Raw genomic sequence first — 12,047 nt, 5'->3', positions numbered from 1 at the left:
GCACAGCCCTGCACTGCCCTGCACAGCCCAGGGTGTGAGCACTGCCCACCACTGCCCAGCACTGCCCATCCTGCCCAGCTCAAGCGTGTTGGCTCAGCACTGCCTGAACCCTCTCCCACCACACACTGCCCTGGCACTGCCCATGGTTCATCTCCACCAGCAGGTAGGCTGGACAGAGCCTGGCAAGAGTGGCCTTGTTCAGCACATGCCACATCCCCTGGATGGGCCCTACCCAGGGGCCACCTCGCCAGTCCCTCCTCTTCTCCTCCTATACAGTGACCGAAGCAGCTCCTGGGGTCCAGGACAGGTGCTGGCTCACCTGGTGTGTGAACACACATCAAAAACATCACCAAAAAAGCCACATTGCCCCAGGATGGCAGGCATGGAGGTGGCTTGGGACACTTCAAATCCCTAGACAAACCCTACCTCCTGGACAGCCCTGAGCCTGTGCAGAACAGAAATGGCTTTGAGACAAAGGGAATGGTGTGGCACATCCAAGAGACGCTCCCATTGGGAGGGAAGAGGAACGTGCAGAGGTTGGAATGTCTTTAATCCCCATGCATGGGCTCCAGGCACAGCTGCCTCCAGCAATAACAGCCCTTTGACTGTGCTGGCTGAGTCACTTCAGCCTCCCAGGATGGGGACATTTTATCATGCACAGGCCTGTACCTCTGAGGGCTGGATGTCTGCTGAGACTCTCTTGTGCAAGGATCCTGGTGTGATGGGACCTGATCCCAACATTTTTCTGGTCGTTCAGGCGTGGTCCCTGCCAACAAACAATCCTCCTACTTCTGAAAATGAAACCCAACCTCTGAGGAGCTGTGATTTACTCTGGTTCCAGTCAGACTGCTGTGGGTAGCAGGTGGTGTGTCCATGTCTGCCAGCGTCTGCAAGCCCTGGCATCACCTGAACAGTGCCAAGTGAGGTGACAGTGCTCCATCCACGCTTGGGTTTGAGTCCTTGCTGGTCTGAACAGTCTTTGCTTGTCGTGTTCATCAGCTTGTCCAGAAGTTGGCTCATCAACCAATAAGGTCGTACAATCGCAAAATGGTTTGGATTTGAAGCAAGCTTAAGGACCATCCCATTCCACCCCTGCCACAGGCAGGGACACCTTCCACTAGCCCAGGTTGCTCCAAGCCCCGAACCTGGCCTTGGACACTTCCAGGGATCCAGGGGCAGCCACAGCTTCTCTGGGCAACCTGTGCCAGGGCCTCCCCACCCTGAGTAAGTCCTAAGAGAATTAGACTCAGCAACTGAGAAACCACATCAGCTAGAGTGGGATTGCTCCATGGGCACAAGAATTTAAGCCCTGACTAAGTTGTCTCCAAGCTTCTATGAAGCAGCACCTTGCTGTAGGAAAGCCAATGAAATCCAGGGATTTTGTTTGAAGGAGCTGATGGAGAGGCAGGAATAGACAGATGCTGACAGACAAAGGCCAGTGTGATCTGGGATCTCAGCGTTGCTGTGATCTTGTAGACTGAGGTCCAGCTTCACAGACCATCTGTGCCTCAGTCAGTCACCCTGCAGCAGACCTGGGATCCACGCAGATCCCTGCACCATCATCCATGCTCACACCCTGGAAAGCAGCTTCCTTTCCTGGGGAAGCATGAATGTAGGGACAGGACAGTGTCTGCCCGAGGCTTTTAGGACCATGAAGTCAGGAGATGGCAGGTGACTGGTTTGTGGAGTTGTTCCCTCTTTTCAATGCTGTTGACATAAATCGTGCAGTGACCTCTTAAAGCAGAATGTGTCGGCCATCCTTGGAGATGGCCTGGAGCCCAGGGCTCCTGCTGCAGGTGCTCTCCTCAGTGAGCTACAGCATTGTCCTCCCCCAAAGGCCAAAATGCCACAGCTTAGACAGAGAGGGATGCAGTAGCCCTGTCCCAGCTCTGCAGATGCCTTGCTGTCCTCTGAACCTTTGCGCCATCCTCACGTTAGAGCACTGCCCCGGCACCCCAGTGTGGAGCAGCCCCAGGAGCCAGGTGCCACAGCGAGGAGATGTGATCCTGCAGGCACGTCAGGGTGTCCCTGGCATCATCCCCCAGGCTTTGGTACAATTATCTGAGCTCTTCCCAAAATCATGGGGTATGTTGTTTATGAAAAAAACCCAATATTATGCGAGGGTGGTTTAACACAATGTGTAAGGACTGACCACAGTCAGCAGGGCCTGATGGGGGTTGTCCTTGATACCAGACTGTAAGAAGAGTCATCCTGGGACACCCAGTGATAAATGCAGCATGTCTCTTCCTGCTCAAACCTGAGGTCTCTGTAAGCAAAGCTGGAGGTTTCTTGAGCTGGAGGCTGAATGAAGAACTTCTTGTTTAATACCAGGGTGGCCCTGTCCATATTATCAAACTCTGTTTGGAACTGGTTTTTGGCTTCTCTGTGTCATGCTCTGATGAAGAGTTATTGCATTCATTATGTGCAATGTGAAGAAGCACTGGTTCTTGTCCCAGTCCCAGCATCTGAAAACTTCTCTAACTGCCCTGCTGCTGTGAAAAACAGCATTGTCCACCACTCCAGTGGTTTTTGAGGTCTCTGAAGCATCTTCTTTAAATATTGTTTGTCTGCACCAAAATGGCTTCATTTTGGAACCAGACCATGCTGATGGTGGTCTGGAAAGTCTCTCAGTCTGTTTTACTGGTTGGAGAAGGGACTTGTAATAAATGGAAGGCAGCAGGATCCAGCAGAAGTGTGACAATGGGCTTTGCTCTAGCACTGACTTCAGATACTTCCTATGATCCACACTAAACACCAGGTTCAGACTTCAGAGAGACAGGGAGATTCAATGTGTGTCCCACCAAAACTCCAAAAGCACTTTCCAAAGCCCCACTCAGTATCACTCTATGTTCAGCTCTGCATGCTCTTGGTTTTTAACAGACATGAATTGTTGTTCCACTTCACTGGGCTGCAGGAGCCAGTGTTTTATCTCCCCAGCACACCTTGGCTGCAGAAACAAATCCATGTGCAGGACCAGGAGCCCCAGAGGTTGTGCTGGTCCTTGTGGGACAGTTGCCCACCTGGGTGAGGTTTCCCATCCCAGAGGGCTGCAGAGAACAGCCCCGGGATCCCTCCCTGGGGCTGCCAGGCCCCTTGCACAGCATGGAGGGAGCAGCACAGCCCAGGACTATGGACCTGCCAGGGCACACTCACAGCAGCTGCGTGTCCTGCGTGGGCGACACTCATCTCAGAGGGCTCCCAGCAGCCTTGCAGCGTGTCCCCCATGGCAATGGACTCTGGGTGCAGCAGCGAGGCAGCTCCTGGTGCTCGGTGGGCCCTGCCCTCAACCCGTGACCACGGCGAGCGGGAGGGGAGAAGATCCCCCAGGGAGGGGAAGAGGGAAATGAGAGCAGCAGGGTGGTGTGAGTGGAGTACTCCGGAGGAGCTGAGGGGGCAGGCATCTGTGATTGTCAGCGTGCCAGAGGCTTGGAGTGCCCCTTGTGAGCAGCGGGACCCCTGGGGCCCCCCTTGTGCTGCCCAGGGAGCAGCCGTGCACAGGAGCTGCAGGAGGAGGACATGGGCGGGGGAGCCACATCAGCCACACTCTCTTCTAGCACCCCTGGAACCTCTATCTGAGGTTCCCCACAGGTGAGGATTTGGCATTTCCTCACCCTTCTGCCTGTTGTCATCTGGTTGCCGTGCTGCTGGCCGGTGTCCTGCAGGGCAGGTCCCAGGTGGGACGGTGTGGCCTGGCCAAAGCTTGCCCAGCATCAAGAGGAGCAGAGGCCTCACAGTTGGTGTCCTGCTCCTCACACCCCCTGTAGTCACCCCCCCAGGGTCCCTGCACTCTCCCAAGAGCACGTCTGTCCTGTCCTGGCTCTCCTGTGATTCCCACTAGCCCAGGCAGAGCTGTAAGCCAATGCCCAGCTGTATCTGTGCTCTGTCCCTCAGCTTCCCTGTAGAATTCTGCATTTCCCAACTGCTCTTCCACACCAGCCTCTCTCCACACCCTCCTCATATGTGCAAGCTGTTGGCAGAAATGCCAGGTGAGATGCCGTAGGCCCTTAATCATGTTCTTCATTTGGAAGGGAACCATTTATTAAACATGGCCTCTCTGCTGCCCTTTTGTTCCAAACACATCTTCTCTCCTGCACTGACTGTCAAAATTTAACATTTTACTAAAGGAAAGCTTAAGTCATGGTAGCTGGTGTCTATTCTTTCTTCTCCATTCTTATGGTCTTTTACCCTGTATAGAAAAAAAATTTGGCACAACCCGTTTTTCACTAGCTACTGCTGAGAGTTCCTTGTTTCCCTGCTCTTTCTTCTGTGTTCATACAAATAACTTACTGGTAAGTCCCTATTTTCTTCCAGAAGTCAGAGTTGTGTGGCCTATAGGTTTCCTTTTTAAAAGTTGTCTCTTTCCAACTTTCCTTTCATGTCAGACCTCTGAATCCGTGGCAGTAAGGTTGCAGCCACAGCAATGGAGAGGTTTCTTGCTTACATCCGTGCTCTTTGGGCTGCCCCTCACCACTAAGGCCATGCCCTGCTCCTTTGACACTGCCGGTAAATGATGGCAGGACCTTAAGCACCATTTTCTTTTTCATGCCATCTCCAATCACTCTTGGAAGGTTTTGTAAAGAGTAGCCTCAGATATGTAAGACTTTCCTTTTTTAGGCACTTCCCCTGGCCCAGCTACCGTGCTGGGATGTGTCTGTTACCCAGAGGAGCACATCAGTGATGTCCCAGTTCTGGAAGGAACAAGTAGGTTCAGGACAGAAGCCTGTCCAGAGTCAAAAACAGAGCCTTTGCAGAGATGCTGAGATGATGACACCAGTAAACTCAGATGTGTGGTGCTCCAGTAGGTCAGTGAGAGAGGATTGTGTCTGACCACGTCTGAAACACCCCTTGGAGTGGGGTTCTTACTCTGCCTCCATCCCTAGAGCCGGGCAGACACCCATCCCTGGGTGCACTGTCACCTTTGTCTCCTCCTTTCCCATCTCTTGTGTAGGTGTCTCCGTGTCCACAGCCCTTCTCCATGCCCTGCACTCACTTCCATCTCTGAGGGATCCTCCTGGGTCCTGCCTGTTCAGCCCAACAGCCCCAGGCACCTGCTCTCTCTGGAGTCTCTGAGCTGGTTTGGTTGTTTCCACAGCAGTTCCAGTCACTGCTGCAGGCGGTGCCAAGGCTGCCAGGTCCCTGAGCAAACAGCTGTGGAGCGGCTCCTCACCCGCTGTGTCTGCAGCTGGCCACAGTGGGATAGGAAACCTGCCACGGGCTGCTTTCCACCCCCTCTGGAGGGAACCACTGGCACGCACAGGCGGAGGATGCCTGACTCCAGGATAAATGTGGCACAGCCTGGCTCAGAGCACTGGTGCCAGTCTGGGGTAACAGATGCACATCTGCACGGCAGAGGCCCCTTTGTGGTGACATCCTCCCAGCAGACCCCCAGTGCAGCACCAAACACACCCCTCGACCCTTCTGCTGCAAGTCCTGGGCCAGACTGGGCTGCAGCTCACTGGCTGGCCACCTTAAGCTTGCTTAAGAGCCCTGGCTGGCCAACATGGTGCTTTCCAACCACTCCAGCTTTCCAGCAAGAGCCCAGAACATCTTCAGAAACAAGCAGCAACATCTTCCATTTCGTGTCAGGCTGTTGCTGTTGTTTTTTTAACAAAGTTTTCTTTTTTCTAATTATAGGATGTTGCAGAACAATCAGCTGAGCCGCATCCCTGCAGAGGCACTGAGAGATCTTCCAAATCTCCAATCTCTGTAAGTCATTAAAAATCAATGCTATGAGCTGCACAGTCCCTTGGGGGCCCCAGGCTTCCCAGCATTTGAGTCATTAGTTCCTTTGTCAAGGATGTTCTGTTCCTTCTTCCTTTTCTTTTCCAATTTATGCAAAGATTACTGTCACTTAGAGTGGAAGGGAGGGGAGGGCAGTTTTCAAGGAAGAAACACCGTCTTGGTAGAGGATGTTGAAATTACAGCTCCCCATGTGTGCATTGTGATGAAAAGGCCACCAGAGCCAATGCATATTTCAAGGAACATTGGAAAATATCCACTCAAAGAGTCTCTGTGCTCTGCACTGTGGCCCACAGTGGGGAAGGGACCTGCCAGCAAGCACAGAGGACACTCTGGGTTGTCCAAGTGCAAGCTGGGCCGTTTCACCCAAGTGCAGGATAATTGTGCCAGGGAAGAACTGCTTTAAAGACTTCCAGCGATTCAGCCCTGGGAAGAAGCTGAGGCTGGGATTGTGCTTTTCCTTCAAAGGACCTATACCCACAGCAGGTTTATGCTCCTGTGCTCACTAAAATCCACACGACTTTGGAGTACTTAGAGTTTTCCTGGGTGTGGGCACAGTTGAGACCAGACCCTGGCAGTGCCAGTGAATTTAGGGAAGGTGTGTTTGGTGCAGGGAGCACAGCTGAAGCCTGTAAGAGCGTTCTGAGTTGGGCTGAACCACTGAAAAACTGACATTATCCCTCAATCCTTAACTTCAGTCCTAGTCTCACACAGCTCTTTTATCACAGAAATGTAAGCTGGGAGCAGTTTCTGGGAGTCTCCTGCTTGGAGCAGGACTATCCCAAATACTCAGGGTGGCAGTTGCAGCTTTGTCTATCCAAGCACAGATTCCCCTCTCACTGGTAGCCTGGGGCTGCTCTTCCAGGGAAAGAAGCTTTTTCTCAAGTCCAACCTAAAACTCCTGGAAGGCAACTTGTGGCTATTACTCCTTGTTTGATCACCTGGAACCACCCTGAAGGGCTTGGCTCCATCACCTTTGGTTATGAGTCCCTGGCAGTTCTCCTCTCAGCCTCTTCTCTGCTAAGTGAAACCAACCCTGCTCCTTCCACCTCTACTCATGGGGCAAATGCCCTGGGACCCTGAGTCAGCCACTAGCCCTCCACTGGACCTGTCTCATTCCTCTTCATCCTTCTTACACTGGGCACCCCAAAACTGGGCACAGTTCTCCATGTGTGGCCTTCCCAGTACCCAGTAGGAGTTTCTGTAAATATTAATTTAAATATTAATTTGCAATGGGGGTGTTGGCTGTGCAGGATATGAATGTTCTTTCTGCCAGAAGAGATTTGAAACATTTGTTGTTGAAACATCATCGGCGCATGGTTGCGGTTATTATTAAATTGTGTTGACATCACCAACAGTGCCAGAGTCAAGACCCCCCCACTCCAGGGGTTTTGAGATGAGATTGTTCTCCAAGTGACTTCTCTTTCAAGGGAAGTGTGACGTGGAAGGTCACTGCCAGACAGCTGCCCCAGGAACACCCCTTCCCCCTCAGCCTGTCTCTCCTCCACCTTGCAAGTGTGTGACAGCCAGTGCCACCAGAGCCCGTGGCTGCAGGGAGCCAACCTCTGTTTCTGAAGGTTCAGCTGCCTGCACAGCCACCACTGCAGCTCTGGCCACCAGTCCTGGGGCATTCGCCACTGATGGATGGCGACCTGGGCCAGTGCTGGGAGGTCCACATGCTCCATCTCCTCAGCCCACAGCTCCTGCCAAAATACCACAGGGCACATGAGAAATGCAAAACACTCCAAGAAGCTACTTGCAACACTTTGGGGGTCGTTTAAGGGGCAGAGTGGGAGGATGGCTTGTGCGAGTTAGCACAGAGGTACCTGCTCCTGGTGCACTTTGAGGCCACCTCATCCAGGGTGGTTTTCCAGGTGTCTCCAAGGTTGGGTCAGTGGGAGCTAGGGCCAGCTGGGATCCAGTGCTCTTCCTGCAGAAACTGAAGAGTAAAAGCAAATTTTAGGAAGAAATAAGCTGCTTTAGACAACCTGAGGGAGACAAGGCTTGAAATAAAATCAGAGGGCTGAGTATCTGGGCAGGTCTGGCTTGGATATGCCTAATGCCTGCTGCAGCAGGACTGCTTTCAAGAGCCACAGGCACAGTGACCAGAGGCCGCTGTAGCCACCTGTGTCCCATTTGCCTCCAGAACACGCTGCCCAAGCTGGTCAGTTCCCATCCAGGATCCAAGGTGACTGAGCAGGGACCTACTGCCTTTCCCAAGCAGCCTTGTTGCTGTGAACCAACCTGTCCAGGCTGTACTGCCCTCTCAGAGCTTCCCTCAGCCCCTCACCCCTGCAGTTCAGCAGTGCACAAGCACCCATGCCTGGTCCCTCTGGGCTCCTTCGCTCCCCCTCTCCTCATCATCCATTTTTAAGATACCTGTCCTCATTCCCCTGTAACAGAGCCACATCTTCTGTGCCTTCCCCAGCTCCTCCTCTGAGGCTCAGATTGCTTTCCCAGCCCCTCATCGTCCCTGAATCCTGTCCCAGACACAAACTGGGCAGAGGAGGGACTGGGGCTGTGACCTCCCACTCCTGCCTCTATCTTAAAAAATATAAACAAACTGTTAGGCCTGACAAGACCTGAGTTCAGGATGGGAAAGGTGATGAAAAGGCCACCAGAGCCAATGCATATTTCAAGGAACATTGGAAAATATCCACTCAAAGAGTCTCTGTGCTCTTCACTGTGGCCCACGGTGGGGAAGGGACTGCTCCATCCAGTGCTCCCAACCACCCCAGCCAGGCCCACAGCGTATTCACCAGGCACCAGGCACAGTGGGAGCAAGCAAGTTCAAAGGAAAACTCCTGCGAGGAAAATCAACTTTTCATGGGATGGAGTCTAAAGTGCCCCTCCAGCCAATGAGCCGCAGTACACATTCTCATAGTCACACAGTGCCCAGGGCTTCTTTAGAGTCAGAGCATAGAACCAGAGAATCATCAAGGTTGGAAAACACCTCCAAGACCATCGAGGCCAAGCTGTGCCCCATCCCCACCTTGTCCCCAGCTCAGAGCACTGGGTGCCGCATCCAGTCCTTCCTTGGACACCTCCAGGGATGGGGACTCCAAACCTCCCTGGGCAGCTCCTTCCAGTGCCTAACAACCCTCTCAGTGAAGAAACTCTTCCTGATGTCCAACCTGAACCTCCTCTGGCACAGCCTGAGGCTGTTTCCTCTTGTCCTGTCGGATTCACACAGATGACTAATTATCACCCTTTTTGGGAGGCCCATTTGAGAACTGGCCAAGAGTATCAAAAAATTAAGAGACATGTATTGGGAACAGCACAGATCTGTTGGAAACAGCTTTCTCCCTGAGCCAGGCAGGTATCCCACTCGTCTCCTCAGGAAGGTGGGACCTGCTGCAGTTAGGCTGGGTCTTCTTCATCACATCTCCCCTGATCAGAAAAACAGGCAAGGGATAAGTTAAGCCACAGGGAGCAAATAAATGGGAACTGGTAGACACAGAAAGCTGCAGGGCAAACTGCTGTGGGATCTTGTCCCTCATGCACCTGAGCACAGTTGTCTCTGCCTGCACACTCAGAAGTGCTTTCCCAGGAGTTCTTCACTGCCACTGCTCTGGCCAGAACGGCACAAACATGGGAAGGCAAAGTGATCCTCCCGAGGGCAAGAGCAAAGTCAGGAGTAGGACCTAGGTGTCCTGCCTCCACTCGCCACGTTAAGATGTTTCCACGCCCCATTTGAGACTCTGCAATGGCACAATGGGAACGTGTAACCACCAGACACCAGGAGAGGAAGTATTTGGGACAGAGTGCACAAAACCCATAGAATCATAGAGCTGTTTGGATTGGAAGGGACCTTAAAGCTTATCTCATTCCAGCCCCCTGCCATGGGCACTTTCCTCTAGGCCACAGTGCTCCAGGCCCTGTCCAACCTGGCCTTGAACACTTCCAGGGACAGGGCAGCCACAGCTTCTCTGGGCATCCTGTGCCAACAAGATGAAGAGCTCCAGGAAAAGATTTCTGTAACAAAAAGCAAACAGCAAAACAGCAGTAACTTCTGTAGGTATCCCATCAGTGAACCCAGCTCACCCATCCTGTTCTGTGCTCACAGGAATTCAGGGTAAAGCTGTAGGAGGTCAGTCAGGTCCCCAGCCATCACTTCTCCATGTGTGCCCCTGAGGCTGGGCCCAGCTCTACGAACAGCTGCGGGGCAGTCTCTTCTGGAAGCAAAAGTTTCAGAAGGGTTCCATGCAATGGAGAACTCTTCCTTGTCTGAGGGGGTTAAAGGAAGGGCAGAAAGTGCTTCTCAGAAGGACCCTGAGCACAGATCACCCACAGGCTGCAGTGAAACCTGCCCTCAGCATGGAGAGGACAGCAGGGAGCTGTTCTCTAGGATGGGTGTTCCACAGGATGGTTATTCTCCACGGGGACAGGCACAGCCCAGCTCTGCCTCACATCAGGACCACACCAAACCCTTTCTCTGTCTCGAGCCTGACTTCGTTAAAGCGTGGAGGGCATGTGCAGACAAAGATGATGATTTGCACTTTCACAGAGTCACAGAATCATCGAGGTTGGAAGAGACCTTCAAGATCACCTAATCCAACCATCAGCCCAGGGCCACCACATTGACCCCTCCACCACATCCCCGAGTGTCACACCCAGACACCTCTTGGACACCTCCAGATACAATGACTCTACCACCTCCCTGGGCAACTTATCCCAATGTCTGACCACTCTTTCAGTGAAAAATCGATTTCTAATCTCTAATCTGAATCTCCCCTGGTACATCTTAAGGCCATTTCCTCTTGTTCTATCACCTGAGACATGGCAAAAGAGCCTGACCCCCACCTCACTATAACCTCCTTTCAGGCAGCTGCAGAGAGCAACTTTCTCCTCTTCACACAGAGACCATTGGGCTCGGTGAAGGCCCAAGAACCACATCTGGCAACACAGCCTGGCGTGGCTGCAAGGCACAGCCCTGCTCCGGGTGGGTGGGGATATTTCTGGAGACACACGATGTGTTACAAGATGGTACCACGGCTGTGCCTCACACTGGTGCAAGCATGACCTGGAAAGCATCCTGGGTCTCATCCTGTGCTGCTCCCCTGTGGGAGCAGCCAGTGCTTGCAGAGTCCTACAGTTCTCCTTCATGTTTAGAGATGCTCTCCACCCAACACAGTGGCACAGCATGGACAGCGCTGTGCCTGAAGGGGAATACAGGGCTGAGATGCTCTGCTTGCTTTCCACTGGTGCTGCCATGGCTTCTCCAAATGTGGCTACTCACCTCAGACCAAGAGACTCCATGCAGGTCTGCATTAGAGTGATTTTTTCCCCTCTTTTTCAAAGATCTGAGTCATTTTCCGCAAGTTTATGAGACTCTTGTGTATCCATTGCCAAAAAATTCGCCAGCCTGGAACACCTATAGGTCACCCTCAGCGTGGTTTTCAAGCATTACCAGTCAGGCCATCTGAGCCCCAGTGTATTTGTGCTGCCCAGAGACTCCTTTTTTCCATTCAGGAGGGGAAGTGGTTTCATGGCACATCATGACAGTCCATGAGTTACCACACTTGTACGGCACTTGGTGAAATATTAACTCTCTGTTTGCATGTTGGCAGCACATCCTAAGCAAGCAGGACAGCTGGGAAGGGGGTGAAAATGGGAGCCAAGAGGAGTGGGGTGGAACCAGTACCAGACAGAAAGGGATTGTGTGTTGGTTATTTTCTTGCTCTTTCAGATATTTACATATGGTGTCCATGTTTGTCATTCTGGGATTCAAGCAGGATTTGAAGGGGAAGTGTGTATCCCTTAGGGACAAACTGACCCAGGAGAGGAAAGACAGACTTCTCAATGCACAAATCTTTTCTCAGGATTACAACAGAGGCAGCAGAACTAAGTGGAGACTGAGATCAATTGTTTTCAGCTTAGTTCTATCAGAAAAACTTGCCAATCAATTCAAGGGATGAGGTGACCAGACAAGTGGGACAGAAAGGGAGGCTCTAGCTTCTGTGGGACAGAGAGAGGCTGGAACTCACTACCTGCACAGCACAAAGTTAGAGTTGAAATGTAGCAAAAAACTGTCAGTGAACTCCAATTGTCTCCAAATGTGGCAGCTGTCTTGGCTTGTGGGCATTTAGAGAGGATGAGATAGGACACACGGCCCAAGCTTTGGTGGCACTTGGAACTGAACTGCAGCGTCCCTTTGCTGCACTGCTGGGGTCCAAGCTCGGTTCCCAGGCAGGAGGCATATTCGGACCTGTACTCAAGTCCCTCTGCTTGCTGGCTCAGAGTGCTGGGCAATGCAGGCAGCAGGCGCTCCTCAGGCTCTGTGGGATGCATGCAGTGAGGTAAGGACC

The 12,047-nt window shown here is 52.5% G+C and overlaps 1 protein-coding gene across 2 annotated transcripts in view; it reads left to right on the top strand.

Annotated features, from left to right (window-relative positions):
* LGR6 (leucine rich repeat containing G protein-coupled receptor 6) overlaps window positions 1–12,047 on the top strand; it is a 150,903-nt gene that overhangs the window by 72,328 nt on the left and 66,528 nt on the right. For both annotated transcript variants that reach the window (XM_042015971.1, XM_042015970.1), the window contains exon 4: window positions 5,635–5,706. In XM_042015971.1, the coding sequence (XP_041871905.1) occupies window positions 5,635–5,706 (72 nt within the window). The remainder of the gene's footprint in view (window positions 1–5,634; window positions 5,707–12,047) is intronic.

This window comes from Corvus kubaryi, unplaced genomic scaffold (genome assembly GCF_017639235.1).
Source record: "Corvus kubaryi isolate FWS band 111438036 unplaced genomic scaffold, C.kubaryi_AGA036_p1.0 split3-37355, whole genome shotgun sequence".
NCBI lineage: Eukaryota > Metazoa > Chordata > Aves > Passeriformes > Corvidae > Corvus > Corvus kubaryi.
Note: the sequence above shows the minus strand (reverse complement) of the source record. Positions and strands in the feature narration are given on the sequence as shown.